The 22,255-nt window shown below is 43.1% G+C and overlaps 1 protein-coding gene across 1 annotated transcript in view; it reads left to right on the top strand.

Moving 5' to 3' along the window:
• Window positions 1-22,255, top strand: part of NDRG1 (N-myc downstream regulated 1) — a 42,838-nt gene that overhangs the window by 6,491 nt on the left and 14,092 nt on the right. The window contains exons 2-5 of the mRNA XM_054192092.1: window positions 9,486-9,564; window positions 12,145-12,180; window positions 19,618-19,723; window positions 21,411-21,531. Coding sequence (XP_054048067.1) covers window positions 9,502-9,564; window positions 12,145-12,180; window positions 19,618-19,723; window positions 21,411-21,531 — 326 coding nt within the window. The 5' untranslated portion in view covers window positions 9,486-9,501. The remainder of the gene's footprint in view (window positions 1-9,485; window positions 9,565-12,144; window positions 12,181-19,617; window positions 19,724-21,410; window positions 21,532-22,255) is intronic.

The raw sequence follows: 22,255 nt of genomic DNA on the forward strand, positions 1-22,255 counted from the left end.
GCCCAGCCTGATACCCAGGTGCGAGGCAGGTGTCAGGATCTGTACCGATGTATCATCGCCTTTAATCTTTGCTTAAAACCTTTATGTTTGCAGCCAGCTGGAGGAGGAGGGGGATGGATGCAGAGAAGGATGCTGGGAGGATGCTGGGGGGGTGCTAGGGCAGTGGAAGGAGACAGGCTGGCTTGGTAAGAAGACGAAGCCTGGGAAGGCAGCTGATTGCTCTTTGCTCTTTCTACCCTGTGGTGCTGCCACCCACAGCCTGGAGTCATTTAAAGCTAAAGGACAGTATTGACACCAGTACAAATGGGCATCATGTGTTTCCAAGCAAACCTGGTCTGCCACTGGGATGTAGGATTTCTTACGAAAGCCACGGGTTCCCCTACCCCTACGCTCTGCGAGGACTGTTTGCAGCCAGATCAGCAGCGAGTGGTGGCTGGTGGAGGAGGGAGTTTGTGATGACAGCCCGCTTCATAGCCAGAGAGTCCTGGGAGTCACTAGTATTTTTAATCTCTTTGAAGACCAGCCTGGCTAAATAGAGAGCTCCGGCTGGACCTCAGGAAAAAAAGGAAAGCTTACATTCCCTGGAAAAAGGGATTGGCAACTTATGAGGCTTATCAAGATATAACAAAGCTATGTAGGGGGAAAATTAGAAGGGCCAAAGCTCAAGCAGAACTCAGCTTGGCCACTGCAGTTAAAGACAATAAGAAGAGATTCTTTCAGTATATCAATAGAAAAAAGGAAGACTAGGGAAAATGTAGGCCCACTAACGAATGAGATGGGTGCCCTAGTGGTGGAAGACACAGAGAAGGCAGGGTTACTGAATGCCTTCTTTTCTTCGGTCTTCACTGCTAAAGCTGTCCCTCATGAATCCCATACCCTGGAGGCAAGGGGGAAGGTCTGGAGAGAGGAAGATTTTTCCTCAGTTGAGGAGGACCGGGTCAGAGACCACTTGGCCAATCTGGACATTCATAAGTCCATGGGCCCTGATCGGATGCACCCGCGAGTGCTGAGAGAGCTGGTAGATGTTATTGCTAGACCACTCTCCATCGTCTTTGAAAGGTCATGGGGAACAGGAGAGGTGCCTGAGGACTGGAGGAAGGCTGACATCATTCCAATCTTCAAAAAAGGCAAGAAGGAGGAGCCAGGGAACTACAGGCCGGTTAGTCTCACCTCTGTCCCTGGGAAGGTAATGGAGCGACTCGTTCTGGATGTCATCTCCAAACACATTGAGGAACAGGAAGTTATTGGAAGTGGTCAGCATGGATTTACCAAGGGTAAATCATGCTTGACCAATCTGATAGCTTTCTATGATGTTATAACTCGTTGGCTGGATGAGGGGAGAGCCGTAGATGTCATCTACCTTGACTTTAGCAAGGCTTTTGACACTGTCTCCCATAACATCCTCATTAGGAAGCTGAGGAAGTATGGGCTAGATGAGGTGACAGTGAGGTGGATCGAGAGCTGGCTGTGTGACAGAACTCAGAGGGTTGTGATCAGCGGCATAGAGTCTAGTTGGAGGCCTGTAACCAGTGGTGTCCCCCGGGGGTCAATACTTGGTCCAATTTTGTTCAATATATTCATTAATGACCTAGATGAGGGGACAGAGTGTATCCTCAGCAAGTTCACTGATGATACCAAGCTGGGAGGGGTGGCCGACACTCCAGAGGGCCGTGCTGCCATCCAGCGTGACCTGGACAGGCTGGAGAGCTGGGCAGAGAAGAACCTAATGAGGTTCAACAAAAGCAAGTGCAAGGTCCTGCAGCTGGGGAGGAGGAATGCTAAGCACCAGTATAGGTTAGGGGTGGACCTGCTGGGAAGTAGTTCTGAGGAGAAGAATCTGGGGGTCCTGGTAGACAGTAAATTATCCATGAGCCAACAATGTGTCCTTGTTGCCAAAAAGGCCAATGGAATCCTGGGCTGCATAGGGAAGAGTGTGGCCAGTAAGTCAAGGGAGGTCATTCTCCCCCTCTACTCTGCACTGGTGAGGCCACAACTGGAGTACTGTGTTCAGTTTTGGGCTCCCCAGTTCAAGAGGGACAGGGAACTGCTGGAGCGGGTCCAGGGAAGGGCAACTAAGATGATTGAGGGACTGGAGCATCTCCCTTATGAGGAAAGGCTGAGAGAGCTGGGACTCTTTAGCCTGGAGAAGAGAAGACTGAGGGGAGACCTTATTAATGTTTACAAGAATCTAAAGGGTGGGTTTAAGGAGGATGGAGCCAGACTCTTTTCATTGGTTCCCAGTGATAGGACGAGGGGCAATGGGCACAAGCTAGAACATAGGAAGTTCCGTTCAAATACACGGAAAAACTTCTTTACAGTGAGGGTGACAGAGCACTGGAACAGGCTGCCCAGGGAGGTTGTGGAGTCCCCTTCTCTGGAGATTTTCAAGACGCGCCTGGATGCAGTCCTGAGGGATGTGCTCTAGGCAATCCTGCTCTAGCAGGGGAGTTGGACTAGATGATCTCTAGAGGTCCCTTCCAACTCTGAAGATTCTGTGATTCTGTGAAGAAACTTCACATTATTGGAGATAACCACTTTTCACGGAGGTATGGCCAGAAGCAGTTTCAGGTGCCGGATGCTAAAGAAACCTGAATTTCAGAAAACTTTGTTAGGATTACAAGCCCTAATCCTCATGGAGTTGTGATATTACAATGTAGGTACCATTAGGGATTGCTACAACAGGGAAAAAAACCCTAAGGCACTGCAAACTCTCCATTTCCCTCCCATCTAGGAATAGAATAGCTGCTCATTATACTGGGGGGGACAGCAGGGATGTCCTGCATAGGGGAGGTAGGGACAGCAAACATGTCCTTTGGCTAGCACACCAATGCTTCCCACAGCCAATTTCTACTCCTGTGAAGTGTGGGAGGACCCCGAGCTTTCCAAGGAACATTCCTCAGTGCATCCCACGGCGAGAGGATTGTGCAAGCCACCTTGCAACAGTTTTCTTGCTCAACATCTGCGGAGTAGACAGAAGGGTTGCTCCCAGCTCACTTTGTTTTGATACTACTACCAATGTGCAGCTGCCAGAGCGTCTCATGCCTGTGAAGAGTAACCAGTCCCTGGTTGCAGGAACCAGCGGTTTAAAGGCTGTGTCCGATCCCAGAGTGATTGCAGCTGAACAGGCACTGGGGCTGCTCACACAAGTGAAAAGGACTGGAGATGAGCCTGGAGGTCTTGTCTTTCTGACTGCGTGGGTAACGCCACAGCCGCAGGCAAGCGCAGCTGCGAGAGAGGCTGCGGACCCGCTCCTGGGTGTTGTTCGTGGGAGGCCGGTAGGATCAGCCGCCGGCTCCCTCCTCGCAGCCCTCGCTGTGTGGCTTCCCCCGGCTCTTACTTGGCACAGGGCTCAAGTTCTTGGCTGAAACATTTTGGTTTCCTAATCAGATTGATTAGCATGTAGCAAAAGTCCAAATTTAAAAATGGCTAAAACTTTAAGCCCTTCTTGTTTTTTTGGCTTTGAAAATCACTGTTACACTACATTATACTCCTAAAAACCCACTTTTTTTTTTTTTTTTTTTTCGGATGGCAGCCTGAGTTCTTATTTTCAACTAGAGCCTTCAATAAAGCATGCTGGTGGAGCAGCTCACAAAGGGCGTTGAAAGGAAATAAACACAAATTGGTTAGAAACAAACAAAAATATTTAAATTGGGTATCGGCAGTGTTCTCTGCTTGAAGAGGGCTGCGGGATGGCAATTCATGGGACGTCTGTGAACGGAGTCCACCAAGCAGCATAGTTGTTTCACTTCCCTGGTATTATTTAATTTAATGCTTTGATTCCTGACCTTTTCTCATTTGAAACTAAGTTATTTAAGGGTTACGCTTCCAAGCTTCCTTTGTGTCAGGTTATTAATTTTTAGTTGCAATTTGAGGTAGTCATGTGTAACCAGAGTCTAAGGAAACACAGAGAGTCCCAGGCAGTTGAGTGTCTTCAGCTTTTGACACTTGCTGCTCAAACTGTTTATTCAGATGCTAATTAACTGTCAAAACTCATCTGTTGTTTTTTTTAAAGGGGAGGAACTTCTATTAGAACCTCTTCCTTGATTTATTGTGTGGAACTATGTCAGAGAAAATCAGTAACTCAGTACACAAAGGACCTCGTGACACCAGTGCCTGTAACAATGAGTGGCTTAAACAGGGCATGGTGTGGGCAGATGCTTATGCATGAACTGGTTTGGATGCTTGCAAAATTAATAATTTTTAAATGAATCACAAACAGGAAGATTAGATTGTCAAGTTTATTATAAAACATGTGAAATGTAAACTGCACTTAATGAGAGTGTGCATTGTGGACATAATCATACATGGGTGCTTTAACCGATGTCCACTTGTCTCTGTTTAGGGGAGACAAGTTTTTTCAAGCTGCTTTTCAGTTTACAGTAACCATCATTTTTTATTTCAGGACCAGTCAGACTAGTTTACACCATCCTTGCCTCATCCGTGCTTCTTTAGTAGTGCTTTGAGCTGCTGCAGATGCTCAAAGCCTCAAATTGGCACCCCTGTCCTTCCTACCTGCTTTGGTGACCAAGCTCTGAAGACACTTGTGGCTTTCAAGGGATAAAGAGCAGAGTGATGTGGCTGGCTTGGAAACATCTCCCACATGTGGCCCTGGAGACCGAGTCTCACGTGGTCCCTCTCTCTCCAAAGACAGCAACACCAGTGCTTGGGAGCTGTGGCCACCAGTGCCCATGGCCTTCTCCCTTCTCTCTTTGCCGTTAGACACTCATGAGCATTTAATCCCATGTGTAAAAAGATTGCCGTCCCTCCTGCTTGCTCAGCCTGGAAAGATGGAAATGCCATCAGGCTGCTCTGGTGAGGTTACCCTTCTGCATATCATTACTCAAATGGAGAATAATCTCTGCTGTCAGTGTTTAAAAAAGCTGTTTTGAGGAAATTGCCTTCTTTATGAAAGGCTTAGGCAGGACTCTTTTCCTGTTCTTTGTTTTCCATGATAGCATGTAAATAAAAAACAGTTGGGTGTGTGAGCAGAGGTAAACCCTGCAGTGCTGGTAGCGGTTCCCCCAGCCCTTCATGGACGTGAGACCATCACACATCATGATTGCACCCTGTGGCACAAACTCAGACAGCCGGATGTGCGTCTTCAGCAGAATAAAGTTTGAAACAAGGGATCTTTGAACTCGTTTCGCTTCTGTGCTTGGAATTAACTCAGTCACATTCATGAGGATTACCTAATGTTTGGTGCTTTGATTACCTAATGATTGCAACATTGCTGGTGTTCGAGGATGGTGTTCGAGGCCCGATGTGTGGCTGCTCAGCTGCTTTTCTCACTGTTGTGCAAAGCCAGGCTGCCCGTCTGTCCTGTATCCCCTGCAAAGGCCCCAGTGATGACCGTCCCTCCAGCAACGATGCTCTGAACCTTTAAAAGCAAAATAATCAGGCTCAGTGAAATGATTCCTGAGCTACTAGCCTTGGTTACGACACTCGCTCCGGTGGTTTTGGAACAGTGGGTTTGGGCTGGAATGGGTACAGAAAAGCCTCTTTGAATTAAATTAGTGAACGCAGTACTGCACAGATGACTTCACCCTTCCCCACGCTCCCCCTGCCCTTCCTTCCTAGCGGCTGGTTCGATGCCTTTCCTCCTAGTTGGCAAAGGCAGATATGTGACCAATTTTAACGCACTTTGCCAGCTGCAAAGGTGCCTTAAACCTGTATTTTTTTTTTTTTTTAATTAAAGGTATGACTGTTTTAAAACTCAATCCTCTGCGCAGTAATTAAACCGATATCTGGGTGCACGGCGGTGGGTGTCCACTGGGTGGAGGTGGCTTGTCCCGGAGAGGAGAACTTGGGACCTCTGAGCAGGCTGAATTGGCCAAGTGGAGTGAAAAAAAGTTGTTTTTCTCCAAGTTGGCAACTTTACACTACTGCTTGCAGATATAAATGAACTTTGTCTTTTGAAGACTTCTGCAAGGCAAGTGCTTTGAAATGTGTATAAAGGAATGCTTGTATGGTTATCTAGTTAGGAGAGCTGTGCAGTTACATTAGCTTTGAGCTACCCTGTCACATAACGGGGCGGGGGGGAGCACAAAGCACCGATTTAGAGATTAGAAAATTTGTGCTGAATATGGGTGGTACAAAACCACTTCCCCAGCATCTTTCTCTTTGGAAAATAAGATGGTTTTTTACAGTGCTGTCAGATAGCGGGGCTTTGTTTGCCAGCTCTCGTGAACAAACAGCATGTTGTTGTGCCGCCTTATCACAAGGTTGTTTCTTGGTAGGAATGTTTCAGGTATTCCCGGTGCAGTGAAGGAAAACCCAGAGCTTGGAAATGCCTGCTCTGAAAACATGATGTGGCTGCAAGATCTGGTATCTTTCCAAAAGCGAGAACTTGGTACATGTTGGGCTTTTGTTCCGCAGACTTTATGGCAGTCGTGTAATCTGCTGGTCAGCACTTCCTAGTGCTGGTTCTTTCGGAAACATAGAGCAACAACTTTGAACTATTATGAAAACAGGATTGTTTTGTAAGGCTATAAAAGGCATCCATCTTGTTCTTTTTGGCACAGTTTTTTTTGGTCATTTGTAGTCGATGCTCTGAGTCCCTGAAAATCTGAAACTACCCCGTGTAAACAACTTTCTTCCACAAACACTAGCTGTGGCTTTGTTCCTCGAGCCGCTTCTTACTGGAAAACTGCAGGGGACCTGGCTTCTTATTTTCCTCCCCTATAGGAAAAACATGGAAAAATCTCTTGCACTTCTAGTCCTTATTGCAGAATTAGGTGCAACATTAAGGTGCTATTTCTGTCTTAACAGAATTTGCTGAATTGCAAAAAAAAAAAAAAGCCATTTGAGTTAGGTGCAATTGCATGTAAATATTTTCGACCTCAATATATTTCAGCAGCATTTATTTTCCCTCTCTGCCGTGCACAATCACTCACTGTGTAGAATGATTACATAGATGGCTGTAATTACGAAAATATGTAACACACTTTCTAAACTGTCACTTGCAGTTACTTAAAATTTTGGCAAACTTGTCTTTTGCTTGTTCTTTATGATTAAAATCTGTAACAGGCAAAACTTCCTGGAAAACCTGGAGAAAAAGGGTGAATCAGAGTGATTGCTGGGGAGTTAACTCTTCTCTTGACTCTTCTGACAGCATAAGTATGTCTGGTGCCTTGTTGTAAATTTGGATTACAAATTACTGGCAATGGGGTCAATTTATTCCTGTCGCCGTGCCTCAAGTGGTGGGGTTAAATATTCATGAAGCCTTTCTCTACGTTTAAAATCCCCAGCCTAATTCTTAACCAAAAATCCACCCAGTTGCATAGCTGGCAGGAAGGGCTCCTAAAATCTGAAGCTGTTTGCACTTGCATGGGCACCAGTGTTTTTTCAGCATTAATTTTCTTAATCAGTGTGTGCCTGCAAGCAGATAGCTTCCTGCAAGATCCAACCGTCTTGTAAGCTTTCCCACTAGAGCATCTTTGCCCAGGAAAAAGTGTATTGAATTAACCCAGTGGAGAGATTAAAAAGGATGCTGCGGCCGCTGCCGGCTCCTGAACACTCCTGTGGGCTTCATGGCCCTTCTTGAGCACCAGGTCGTTTATGTAGATGGGGATGATTGGCTTAAATCAGATTTAAGTCAGGAGGTGGGAAATCATGGTGTAAAGAACCAATTTAAATTTTGTTCTGTAGTCTTTATGCGTATCTTCAGGAAAATTGTTACGCTTAGTCAATAATTCCTAAAGGTGTTTCAGCCTTTTGGCTTACTTTACGAGTACACTTACTCACATGCTTCACTTGAGACAGCTCTAAACTTTTCTTAAAAAGTAAATAATTGATTTGTTTTACAGTTGGGTAGTTAATAAATTTCCAATTTTGTCCAAAGATGCCCAAAACCCACATGACAAGCATTCCTCCGTCAGGCCAGAGGATATGTAACAAACATACTTTGACTTTTGTATTTGTCATCTTGCTGTTGAAACAGTTTCAGTATCTCTTTTGAGCTGTTTCTGGTCATTCATTAGAGCTTAGCAGAGAACAGCCCTCTGTCTCTGGCACCTTATCTTTGTCGAGGGAATGAAAATATGCTGTTGTTCTTCTTTTTAACTGCCAGTTTGGACTGATAGGGTCGCTGAACTGAGACGCCTGTTGGTCCAAATGCAGCAGATGCGCTGCACCAGCAGCACAGCTTGCCCCGGCAGTCACCTCTTCTGGGGTTGTAAGAGGGTGCTTCGGCATACAATTTCTGCAGCATTTAAGTTAAATGCAATCCTTGGTAAAGATTTTTCTAACACCAGTTTAATTTTAAGATTTAACAGGCGTCCAGCCAATTTGGAAATGGGGGCAGGAACCTGGGGTGTGTGCACTTGGGGCGGTGTGACTGTGCTGGGGCTGGGAGTGCCCCTTAGATTTCCTTGGGCAAAATACATTGGACATCTTTGGCTCCACATAAATGAAATGTGAAAAACAATTTCCTCGGCTTTGCAGTCCTTCAGGGTTGGCCGCATCCATGTTCCCAGTTAAGCTTCCCGCAGGCGAGGGCTGGGTATCGTGATGCTGGTCCTTTCCTAGAGCAGGATACAGCAGTGTTGTTCCTTACATTGACCATTTTGAAAACAGCGTTATTGCATACAATTTGTTGGTGTCCGCTTACAGAAGTACTTGGTTTTACTTGGTACTGTTTGTTTGTTCAGGTCAAGGAAGGTGTTTCAGTCCCAAAGAAGGGAGCACATCGGCCTGAGAGTAAAATGGTGCTAATGAGTGTCCACAGAACCACAGAGTCATAGAATGTGTTGGGTTGGAAGGGACCATTAAAGGTCATCTAGTCCAACCCCCCTGCAGTAAGCAGGGACATCTTCAGCTAGATCGGGTTGCTCAGAGCCTCATCAAGCCTGGCCTTGAATGTCTCCAGGGATGGGGCCTCCACCACCTCTCTGGGCAACCTCTTCCAGTGTCTCACCACCCTCATTGTAAAGAACTTCTTCCTAATGTCTAATCTAAACCTGCCCTGCTCTAGTTTAAAACCATTGTCCCTCGTCCTATCGCTATCGTCCAGTTCAGTTTGCTTACAGTAAAGATCCGGGGGAAGGAGAGGCAGCCTGCGTCAAAAGGCAAAAAAAAATAAAAAAAAAAAGAAGAAAAATAAAGAAATTTCAGAGACAAGTATTCACGCTAATTTCAGAAGGTGCGTGTTCAGATTGGGCTATGCCGCCTTTCACCTGTGAAATGACAGTGTCCATGGCTCGCTCCGCTGGTCCTGCCCTGTTTCCTTCTCCATTTTGCAGCTGCCAAACTTTTGTTTGATCTTGCAGCCTTAACATTTCTTTAATCTCATATTGTGCAGGAGTGTGTATATAAATAAACGAGGGAGGCATTTTACAAGAGATTCACAACCTTCTTGCAAAGGTCTTTTAAACTATAACCTGAGATGGTGGGTCACTGCTGGGGGGGTTGGGTGGAGCAGGATCTCTATTTGTTCCTGTATTTAATCTTAGATGCAAGCTCAGAACAAATCTTTTTCATCTTTGCAGATACCAGCTACTGACCATGTCAACAGAGTTCCAGGATGCTCACCTCGCGGAGGTGAAACCTCTGGTGGAGAAGGAGGAGGTAATTATTTTAGAGCTTTTTAGTGCTTATGTGTTATATTTCAGGGCTGCTGTTGGAACTGCACGTGTGTTCTTGGATTAATTCTAATATATCATATAGAAGAAATAAGTAAGAGGAGCTGGAGCTGGAGATGGAATAAAAGGGTGTTTTTTGGTAATGCAAAACTGAACCTTAATTATTTTCTCTTTCTGGGACTTTGGGTTTTATTTTTCTCTAGTGCTAATCTGGTGGTGACATTTTTTGTTTTATGAATAACGACAACTCTGTGTGTCTCCAGCTATTCTGGATGGTGTCAATTGGACAATTTCCTGTAGGTCCATCTATACCTATAGACTTCTCAATGTAGAGATACAAACTTTCTTCCATTTGCTGCCTTTTAAGGAGGCACAGAGGGAGCCTTTACTTTTCCTCCGGGCACGTCTGAGTCCATCCACATCTGATGCGACTGTGCATCATGTAATCCTCTCTGACTGTACTTGTGTCCTTCTGTAACCCTGTTGTACTTTCAATTTGTTCTTGCACCATTTTTCTCCAAAAATCTGCCCATGGTGTCTGGGTTCAGTGGCTGTTTGACTCTGTTCGATGGTAGCAATACTCTGTGCTTTGGTATGTGTACATGTACAGCAAATAATTCACTGTAATGCGTGAAGGAACCTCTCAGCATTTTTTTTTTTTCTTGAATTAAAACTAAGATTTTATTTTTGTTCCCAATGATGCTAATTCTTGACGATGCATATAAACGTGTTGGGGTTTTTTTCTGGTTTTTTTTTTTTTTTTACACTAGAACTGTTCATTTCTGTCTGCTACTTTTTTATTCCCTCTTTTGCGTAAACACTTCAGAAAATCATTTCCACTTGCGACTGCAGTGAAATGGTTAGACCAACTTTAAACACAGCTCCTTTGCCAAGGACATTGCATGAAAGCAGAGCTTGTTTGGATACCAGTGAAAGCAGCACTCAAACTTTTCAGAAACTAAATTCCCTTTTAATTCCAATATTGTTCAGTAGTAGCAGAGCAAAGCAGATTCTAAGCAGAAGTCCTATGAGTACTAAAATGCCTTTGCTTCAAAGTTCAGAAATATCTTAAAACGTCAATTAACAATGACAGAGCTTTATTTCATATCCTCTCTAAACAGATGCCATATCTGCATATTCCTTTCAACTCTAGACCCCACTGGAACACTGGTAGTGTATGAAACTACCTATGTTTAAAAGGTTATGAGACCAACAGTATAGTAATAGAAAAGAACAGATTATCTAAAGCTAAGGCTGTGCAAAATGACTTCCACAAGCTCAGTCAGCTTTTTACTGCGTAATTATGGGTTGGACTGCGATGCTTTGAGGTCTGGCATCCGAGATGATATTGCTCAAGACAGCAGCTACACTCCTTCTGACGTCTTCCATCCTTAATTTACCTGGGCTTCTGGGACTGTGTGACTTCCCTGCCAGGATCCTAAGCTCTGCTTTTTATCTCTATATTTCTTTTTCAAGCTTTGGCTTCTCTGTCATCCTCTGCAGTGTAACAAGTGTTGGTATGGCTGCTCATCCCTCTGTTTTCAGCCTCACGATGGAAATATGAGCTGGACTTCTTCCTTGGACTTAAAGGACTCCTTCCTTTAAAAGAAGGAGGTGACTTTAAGACACTTCTTCCTTTAAAGTTATAAGCCTGTTAGGCTATTGGAAATGGGTGGATGTCACCTAACTCCTTTGCTGGTGGAGATCCTCAACAGGTGTAGGAGCTTGTCAGTAATAGTGAGAGCTGCCAGAGGTTGGGAATTAGAATAGAATAGAATAGAATAGAATAGAATAGAGTAGAATAGAATAGAATAGAATAGAATACCTCAGTTGGAAGGGACCTGCAATGATCATCTAGTCCAGCTGCCCGACCACTTCATGGCTGACCCAAAGTTAAAGCAGGTTATTATGGGCATTGTCCAAACGTCTTCTAAACACTGACAGGCTTGGGATATCGACCACCTCTGTAGGAAGCCTCTTCCAGTGTTTGACCACTCTCTTGGTAAAAAAAAAGCTTCCTAGTGTGCAGTCTCTGTGTCCAGCCGACCTCCTAAACATAACAAGGCTTAATTTTGGCTAGGGTAAAACCCTTCCCACCTTCCACATGGTGTAACTAAATCCCAGTAACAACTGTGTAACTGAGTTGTAAGTGCTCAGTCCATGCTTGAACAATGGCTTTCCCTCTGAGGTAGGACCAGTGTGGGCTGTTGGCTGTCCCATGGCGACAATAAGCAATGGAGAAGAGTTCGGTGCTTTACTGCTCCGACTTGTCCAGTGATTTAACAATAATTGAAGACGCACCAGTTTTTGAGCTTTATTTTTTTTTATTGCGCTTTATTTTGCTGGTCTATAATCTAGCATTTTATTGCTTTCATGTTCTCCATAAAGATTAGTGGGTAAAAGCTCTGGGGTGAATTTTGGTGTTCAGCAAGAGAGCTTTCATTAAATGAAGGGACAGGACAGAGCTCTTGGCTGCAGAGCCTGTGGGTTAGAGCACACATGTCGCAGCACAGACTTCTGTATCTACAAAAGCTACCTGTTTTAATGCTTTAAATTCTCTTTACAGGCTATCACACGCCTCCTTCCAGACTTCGATGTGCAGGCAAGTAAAGCTATTCTTATCTTTCTTTTTTTATTTTTTTTTTTATATAAGGGGAAACTGAATTGATATTTGAAAAAACAGCAAAATGTGATCAGAAATGACCAACTGCTCGCCAGCAGTTCTGTTACTGTGGGAGAGGGGTCTGAATGGGGCTCTGACATAGCGATGGGAAGGGGACTGCAGGAGGTCTTTTCAGACTGAAGCTGAGAAAGTTTCATCCAAAAGAGGTGGCTGGGTTGCAAGCGGCTCTATTCTTGCTGAGAGAATGAGATTCTCTCAGCTGTGGTAGTGAAAGCAAAGTATTCCCCTCCCTTGTGGACACATGCTTTCCCCAATTAATTTGCTTCCATTAGCACTGTGCATGCATTTCCTCAGAGGAAATGTCCCTCTCAATGTATCCCATTATTCCGTTGAAAGTTTCCAAAGATTCATGAAGCCCACGGAGCGGTGGAAGGCGCTAAGCGATCAATTTTGCCCGTAACAAGAGTGATGGTAGTTTCTGTATGTTTATTTATGGCCAGAAGAGTTCATAAAGCACACAACTAGGTCAAATGGTGAATTCCCATCACTGAGGGCAAGAACTATGTGTTGGGAAAAGAGGTTTGCCCGGTGTCTTATTTTTATCAAAGGGTGTAGGGAGAGAAGTAGGTTGTGCAGGAATAAGGAAAGCCATTAAATTGTTCTAGTCTCTTGAATGTGCAGATGGAGGTGCTTGGAGGAAATGACTTTGTACTTTCTAGCATGTTGCACTTTATTTGCACCTGTCTGTATTTTTATTCAATGCCATGCAAATGGGTTAAAAATCCAGCACAAACTGGAAGTGAAGGGAGACAGTTATCTCAAACATCTTTACCATCTTTCAATGGCTCTTACTTCTATAGTAAAACTGTAGTTTGCATTAATCCTGCATCTTTCCCCTCATCCTTTCTAATGATGAAACCTACTGCCTGAAATCTTGATAAATGCGTGTTAAAGTTGTCACCATGCGGCTTCCTGCAGGACCGTGCGCAGAATGGGAGAAGCTTTCTGTTGGGTCCAGATTGATCACTTGTTCTAAATACATCCGAATCCCAGATTAAGTCTGCTAACAGCAATCCTGCAGTATTTTGATTAAGAATCCAGAAGTGACCCATATTTTGTTTCTATTCTTGGAATAAGTTTGCTTGGTTTGTAAACCATGTGTATATATAGATTTTTTAACTTGCAAGATCAAATTCTCTAAGCCTTTTTGGTTTTTTTTCCCATGTTTTGGATTAACTGTCACTAATCCAGACCAGTGGTTCTTGTCATTTAGCCCTGTTCTGCCAGCCCTTGCCTTTTTAATGATCTTTCTTTCTTCGAGTTTAATCTTTGGTTGTTCTAGTTCAGGAAGGAAAAATGTGGAAGAACAGTCTCAATCTGTTAAGAACTGCCGCTGCAAAGGGGTCTCAGCTTTGGTCCTTAAAACCACAAGTACCCTACCTATGTGTCTTTAAGTTCTCCTGTGGTTAATTCATGACAAACATGGTTTGAAGCTGTTAAGAGAGCCTTGATTACTTAGTTCATTAGAGAAGTTAATGTGTGGCCCCGGAGAACCCAGGTCACTTGTGACTGATGCTGAAACTCACGTGTGCTCTTAATGAGCAACCCATCCTCAAGGTACCCTTGGGAGGAGGATGGACCTGGCCAGGGGAGGAGGTGATCAGCGCTCGGCAGGATGGAGCTCCTTATTTAGTGCCTGTGCATGGATGTTGGTGTCCACCATATATCACTTGCAACTTGCTCTGTCCTTTTGAGGACAAATTATGCAGTGTTCAGTTGATAACTATGTTTCTGCCACTAGTGAAAAAGTAGTGACTGCCTGTGAGGTGTGTTGGCTCCAGGAATAAATTACATCTAATTATTCAGATTTGGAAAGGGATAGATTCTTGTTTCACATGCTCTTTTAGGCAGACTTGAGTTAAACATACTTTTCCATTTTAAGTAAGCCACTGTATAGTGCAGTATCACCCTTCTGAAAGCACACATTGCAGGACGTGTACGTGGTTATTCTCTGGAGGAGAGCTTTCATGGAGCTACCAGGGGATGGCCCAGACAAGATATGGAAGAACTGACAGCTCTGAACTACCTCTAGTCTGTCTGTATGTCTGTCTGTGGCATCTACCTGAAAACTTAAGTGAAGGTCCCCCGCCTCCCAAGAAGGGCAGTGTTCCTGACCAAACCTGTATTAGCACAACTAACGATAAACTGGTGCAGGACAGTGTGTGCCCTGTGCTGCTTTATGTTGGCTTAATGCCAGACACATTTTAATTGTATTTCCAGTTTGATGTATTTGCCTATTCTCTAGCTTTGGTAGCTCTGGAGACGATGGAGACCTGGCTCCTCGTCACTGTATATAATTCCCTTCGCTTGGTGTTCCAGGAGTGAGCAGTCCCTCGGGAGACTGCTTTCTCAAGAACTAAGCAAAACTTTCTGAACTGTGCGGTAGCTGTAGGTGGCAGAGATGAGTTTGGCTCCTGCAATTGGTGGCTTGTGGCCGTCTAATACAAGGACCATTTCTGCTTTCCCTCCTCCTCCTCCTCCTGCCTACAAGGGGAGAGGGAAGGAGCCACATTGCAATGGGAGACAGATCATCTGGTCCTCAGGGCGGGATGGGTTTCTCATCGGTGGATGGGGTTAGGGGCTTTGAATGGACCTGTTGGAGCGGGTCCAGAGAAGGGCCACGAAGATGATCAGAGGGCTGGAGCACCTCTCCTATGAAGATAAGCTGAGAGAGTTGGGGTTGTTCAGCCTGGAAAAGAGAAGGCTCTGGGGAGACCTTATAGTGGCCTTCCAGTACCTGAAGGGGGCCTATAAGAAAGCTGGGAAGGGGCCGTTTGCAAGGGCATGTAGCAATAGGACAAGGGGCAATGGATTTAAACTAGAGCAGGGCAGGTTTAGATTAGACATTAGGAAGAAGTTCTTTACAATGAGGGTGGTGAGACACTGGAACAGGTTGCCCAGAGAGGTGGTGGAGGCCCCATCCCTGGAGACATTCAAGGCCAGGCTTGATGAGGCTCTGAGCAACCTGATCTAGCTGAAGATGTCCCTGCTTACTGCAGGGGGGTTGGACTAGATGACCTTTAATGGTCCCTTCCAACCCAACACATTCTGTGATTCTATGATTTCCTTATCCTTCTAGGTCTCTGAAGGAAAGGTATGGGGGTGGGTGTAGTTTTGTGCTTTTGCAGAGCAGTGTGACTCAGTGATAATCAGACTAGGAAGAATCCCTGGGCAGAACTGTCGCAATAATCTGCTGTGGTTCCTGCACCAAAGTTTTGGTTGCTGGCTTCCACTTTAGCAGAATCACCTGCAGTTACATCTAAAAACTTATTAATGTACCCAACTCACAACGTGAATTGGGGAAATTTTTCTTAGTGCAGCTAATGTAAAAAAGAAGTCTTAACAAAAAAAAAAGAAAAAAAAGGAGAAAAATATCTGGAATGGTGGGTACTGGGGTTTTAGAATAACGTAAGATCAATTGGAATAACTATTTTAGAGTAGAAAAACGTAGGGGGAAAATGCTAAATAACTTCAGGGCAAGGGGGGATTTGAAATCCAACATTGCAATACCACGTTAAAAACTCAGATATTTTTGATCTTCAAGATATTGAAAAAAAGAAGTGAGAAACAGCAGATGCAGGTATTAATATATTAAATTTCGTAGGTAATATGAGCATAAAATATACTGTCTCCTAGCAATTTAAATCCTCTTTGAAAGCTGTGAAGCTTTTCCTCCAGTTCTGAGGCACGAGAGGGAGGTGTATTTAACAGGCATAATATTATAAGTTAAAATAAAAGCATGAGATGGTAATCGAGGATTAAGTATATTTGAAAGCTATAAAATAATCTTGATAGAATACAATATTTTACTTAAAATATAAAATATGGCATTTTTAGCAAAATGTGCAGTGTGTATGGTTTTCCATTTTAGATACCTAAATCATTTTAGTTGCATATCCCATAGTACAGAAAACAACCACCTGTTCATAAACATGTTTCTCAATCCATGTCTTCCTTCCAGCCAGGATAGAGAGGAGAAGGAATAAATGAGTTATCCTGTATTATCAACTTAGAAATTGCCTCCCCTTCTAAACTCATGACAAAATTTCAAAAAAAAGTCACTTGACCACCAAAAAATCTGCTTTAGAATGGATCGGCTCCTTCAAACTAATATAGCCTGTCTTAAATTGCATGTATCAAAAGTATTTTCCTGTGTGGTTTTAGGGCACTAAGATAAGACCGCACCTCTGTTAAAGTGAGAGATGTGAACAGATGGTGTGTTTGTCTTTATCCTTCTATCGGATTAGTGTACCTTGTGTTTTTTTCCAAGATAGTGTTTTAATACAAATCAGTTGGTGAAGAGCCTCTTACTATAATTTGACGTTGACTGGGATGTGCTGCCATCTGTTTTCAGTGCTCGGCATTTTGAAAACATCCATCCCTACATCACGTAGACAAAGCTCTTCATCTCTAATAGGATCAATAGGGATGTGGAGTTGTTGGTTTGATGTCACCGAAGAAACTGGTTTGAATTGATTGGTTTTTAGGAGAATCTTTTGGGTATTTGCCGTTCAGGATTCCTGCTAATGGAAAATAGCACAACTCTCTTGAATTCAGGGAGTCTTACTGTGAAGATAATGAGGAATTAAACCAATTGTTAAACTGACTGTGATTTAGTAATTAGTAATTAGTAGTATGGTCGCCTGTCATCTCTGAACTATTTTTAGTTGACACTGAGTTTGAACTAGACTCAGACTTCTAGTTCAAGAAGAATTAGCTGTTGAGGTCAGTGGGATGTGCAGGTTCAAGGGTCTGGCGTTATCTGGCAGGGACGGACTTTTTTCTTTCATGCACAAAGGAGGAAGATCCCAAATCTCAAAAGGTGGTCCCTCCTAATAAAACATGTTCTAGGTTTTCAGTGCTGTTACTGGAAGGATCTAGCAATAAAAATCTGATGATATGAAATGCCTATTAGCCTCTAACTGAGGAGGAAATAATTTCAATATTCTGCACTCAGCATGGGGTGTGTTACACAGTACTACTTGCTCTCATTAGTGGTGTTAAGGTTGCAACTGTTGATTTTAATGCTTTGTATTGAAAATTATCTAAGTACAGAAGGAAAGTAGAAAATATTAATTGCTGATTATTAATCACTATCTATTGCTACTGCCAATCTCTTCTGGATTATAGTATAATGAATATACCTAAAGTACCCTATTTTCTGCCAAAAATGAAACGTATGGTAACATTAATATGACTAATGTGGGAATACTTTAGGCTAATGTTGCTTATCTATTGGAAAATACTAGATTTCAAGCATTTAAAGTTCTCGGGCTTGTTGTGAAGGAGAATTATTTTGACTTACACTAATTTTTCAAAGTCTTTTGTGTTCTCACTAGAAACTTTAGTCCTGGCTTTTAGGAAAGAACTTGCTGATTTCATTTAGAATAAGTTTGGGGTGTTTAGCATTTGAGGTAACAAAACCCGAAATGAAGCTAAACTTATCAAAACCTGACGGAAACAGCAACCGGAAAGGCTGTACTAATTCCCAGGTTTCAAATTTGGCACTTTGTACGTTGCATAGCAGAGACTTAGTTCATCTTTGATGTCTGAGCTCTGTTGAGAACGTACTTCTGGTCAAACCTGACCCAAATCCTATTTAAGAATGACGTCCTCGTGAATTAGTCTGTTTTGGTTTTTCTAGCTGGGCATTATGGGAGTCATAAGCCTACGCAGGATAGCAGCTTCTCTATATAACCCAGTTTCTTACTTGGACAAAGTAGAAACCAGCTACTGTCCTCTGTCTGACTTGCTGGATTTATCAGCCTGTTTTGCCTAAAGATGGTGCTGGATATGGAAGATACAGTTTACCTGCTAAATAATGCAGTGAGTATGCAGAGGAATGAATCTCTGAGGAGGCATAACAGCTGGACATGAGTGTTTTGATGGAGTATAGTTCAGATAGCAGTGACGTTCAGCTTGCCCAGACCACGAGTCAGGGGGGAATTTTGATGCATGGCTCTAATTATAACTTGAAACTGATGTAAATATGCAATTGCAAGGAAAATAGGTGGAATGTGGAATGGTGTTGCCTAGCATCCTTACTTTCCCCAAAACTTGGGGTGTATTTCATGTATCAAATTACATAGCTGAGAATTAGATTGAATTAATACCTCAGATCTCTGAAGAGCTTCTGGGTTTTGCTCTGTAAGGGTTTTCGCAGAGGCTGTATGCGCTCTATTTCTATAGCATAATTTGTGATAGATTTGGATTTAACTTGGACTTTACCCCCGGGCATTACTGCGTGGAGCAAGTCAGGCAAGCCCTGCAGCAGCAGACAGTGCTGAATGACGTGGATATCTGTGTCCTGTACAGTAAATAAAGTATTCTGATGAATTGCTATGACTGGCTATTAACTACATACTGCCTTGACTGTTATGTGAGTGTAATAATACTGTAAATAAGTGTCATAAATAACTGTTGCTTTGTGATTCCCTTTATACACGTTGGCAAAATAACAAATTGTTTGTACCCATCTGCAGTTCAAGTGCAAAAGAAAAAAAACAAAACTGTTCTATATGTTGTGGATGTTAGTATGGCCCAAGTCATATCTAACTTACACAGACATCCAATAAATAAAAGACGATACTCAGGGGGTCTTTGATTTGATAATAAAGGTGTCCTTAGCTTTAAGTTCATTAAATAGTACATAATCCTGTTATGTCAAATAATAGCAGTATGCTTCTTAATGTTGTTTCTCTGATAATCATCACAATAATGTTGTGGATATGCTGCTCTATAGCAAACTTCAGACAGTTGGGTTTGTGCTCAGGTCTATACCGAGCAAGCCAGAAAGTTAATACATCTGGCGGTTGTGTTTATTGGGAAAGGCTACTGTAATCACAAGGCCCCACAGTGTGATAAGTCTTTATGGCAAATACAGGCTACTTAACACTGCTTTCTTTTGGGAATAGTAGTTATTTGCTCAGTTAAAGTCCTTTTCCTGGAAAACAGAAGTATTTTATTTTGGCAACTTGCACTTTTGCAAATGTTGACAGTCATAGTTGTAAACTGTTGTTATTTTAGGTGTCGTTGTACCAAACTGCTTTCGGTTGGTTCTTTTTGTTTTTTTTTCTCTATGTTGCCTTTTAATGAGGTTAAAATCTATTTAACTATTCCCTCAGCACCTGGTTAGAGCTGTCAGCTTAAATGCTTCTGTAGGTGTGTGTGGGGTGGAGTGGGTGACAGCCGAACGTAAAACATCAGCGGGAGCCCCCGCTGTGGGGAAAAGCGGGGTGTGGAGCCCCCCGGGGCTGGGGCAGGAGCTGTGCTGGTGTCAGACAGAGGTCTGCTGCAGCGGGTCTTCAGGGCAGGACTTGGACAAGCCCCTAACAGATTCCTGCTGTTCTCTGCCAGGAGCAAGATGTGGAGACGGTGCATGGCTCGGTCCATGTCACCATGTGCGGGACTCCCAGAGGGAACCGGCCAGCTATCCTCACCTACCATGACATCGGGCTGAATCGTGAGTAGGCTTGTTATTTAATAGCACGGGTATGGCCTGGTTCCTTAGCACTACTGCCGTAATCAAAGGTGTGGAAGCAGCAATGGTTAGGAAACCTTTCCCAGATCCTTACTTCTTTATGTGCATTGCAACCTGTTAAAAGGTACCTAATTCCTCTCTTACAGCAAGTTTAATTCTCAGACTTTTTTATCCTCGTGAAGTAAATAATTGGAATATTTCACTTAACAGAGCAAAAGATCTCTGGTAGCTCATACTGACCATGTATAAATGCAGTAAAAACATCTGTAGGGGATAGCTGAAGGTATGTTGCCAGCCCGATTGAGAACAACATTGCTGGTGCTTTGTCTTAGGTTCCCATCTGATAACCAGTCCTATGCTGCCGTGGGTTTATATGAATTACGTGTCAAACCAGGATGACGAAATGAGTGCTGGCATTGTGTTCTTAGCCAGTATGAAGAAAATAAGTTTGATAAGTGCCTTTTATCTTATCTGTCATGTCCAAGAATATAGTGACCTAATATCCAGATCTGCTCTATTTTGTTCTTTCCACCAGTACTGTTTGCTTCACACAATTTACTGTTTCTTAATCAGTTATCAGTATTTACACTTAAAAGTACCTGCAGATCTTTAAAGTCTGACTGTTGCTGGGGGGCAGATATTACTCATAAGAAAAAAATCTGTTTTCTTGCCTCTTTTTTATGGAAGTGCCTTACTTTATTTTGGATTTTCGGTGGATCAGGGCAGAGCTTAATCTATGATCCCATCTTTGAATAAGACTTTTTTCTTTCTAGAGTTACAAAGTCTATCTTTGTGGTGAATAAACTTTTTCTTCCTTTTAAAGGGGAGGAACCTTTTCCCAAAAGTGCATATTTTCCTAAAGCTGATTCTAGCTAAAAATATTCTATAGTCTGCAATGCTTTTTCTTGTATGTTGTAGTGTGAGGACGTTCAGAAACACACACAGACTATTGAACTGTTTTCTAGGCATCTCAAAGACGGTGCTACGGAATTCTTGCTTTCCACTCCAGGAGGAAAATATGCTAACCCTCTCCCCACAGTAATACTGCTTAAAAATCAGAAATCAAATCACCTCAAAGTTGGGAGCCTACAGCATTGCGTATCCCAGAAGGATGCTTTTGTCTTGAGCTGCCTGCAGCAGCTGATCATGTAATGTTGATCTTGTAATATTTGGGCAAAAGCACAAGTCACGATCTCAGCCTTGGATACTTTTTCCCTCCATCTGTTTTGACGCAATACAAAGACAAATGACTGGACAAGTAAATGGATAATTTAATTTAAGCCAAAACCTGGGATGAATACTCCTGGCTGCATTTTATTGGTATTTTAACTTTGCATAAAGAATAATTTTTTGAGATTTTTGGTGTACCAAGCAAATACTTCTGGCAGGTACCAAAATAACATGAATAAACCTTAGCTGGCCATGAGGAAGGAGCTGTTCAGGGTTTTTGCTTAAAGGAATTAAAGCAAGTTGGCACAGGTTGCTTTGTAGCAGGGCTTTACTGGTCTTTCCTCCTCAGAAATAAAGGACTGCCACTTTTGCCAGGCTCACCTGATTGAACCATCTGTTCATTAACCGGTAGGATGGGTTAATAAATGAATTTATTATAGCTGCAAACTTACTATTTCCCCTCAGCATAATTACTTGATATTTTCTTTTCCTTCTCAAGATAAAACTTGCTTCAATCCTCTCTTCAACTTTGAGGATATGCAGGAAATCACCCAGCACTTTGCGGTCTGCCATGTGGATGCACCTGGTCAGCAGGATGGAGCACCGTCTTTCCAAACTGGGTGAGTGGTCAGGGCAACAGCCCGTGCTTTCAGAGTTATCCTCCTTCTGGAAAAAGAGTCTTGATCTACAGTTAATTAAAAAGCACTTGCAGCAAACACAGTAGTTGGCTTTTGAACTTAAATCCTGACACTCTGTTTCTAAGGTGCTGGAGCTCTGGGAGCTCTGTTGTGTTGTGCCAGTTCACAGTAGACTTTGGGGCTGTAATTTTGTGTTTTATCTCTGATAACTAGACTGCCTGTAAAGCAGTTCCTTGACAGATGTCTACATCTGTCTGTTTAAATATTGGGTTGCCTTGGTTTGTAATGACATCCTGAATACAAATACAAAACTAAATTGTTACTATAAACAAGATTGGCGTTAACCACAATATAACATCCTTACTAAATCCGTGTGTTTTATGAAATGGCAGCATGGTAGGTGTTGATAAGTAGGCTTGATAACCTACCTGGAAAATACAAGTTGTTGGACGGTAACAAAGTGATGTCCCCCCACAGAGCATCATAGATAGCTGCATACTCCTGACTGTGTATCATGTATGATGCTGTAACTCTTGGAAACCTCGTGTGCCATGAGCACTGTCTTTGCCAAAATGCTTGTCCCATTTAGTTCAAAAGAGACAGGTTTGCCTTAAGATGCCCCTTGGATAGAAATCAGCTTGGTCGAGGAAGTGAGCAGCCAACATGCCAAGGGGAGGGTACAAGGCAAGGAACAGTTGTTCAGTAA

This window comes from Rissa tridactyla, chromosome 2 (assembly GCF_028500815.1).
Source record: "Rissa tridactyla isolate bRisTri1 chromosome 2, bRisTri1.patW.cur.20221130, whole genome shotgun sequence".
NCBI classification, from domain to species: Eukaryota; Metazoa; Chordata; class Aves; order Charadriiformes; family Laridae; genus Rissa; species Rissa tridactyla.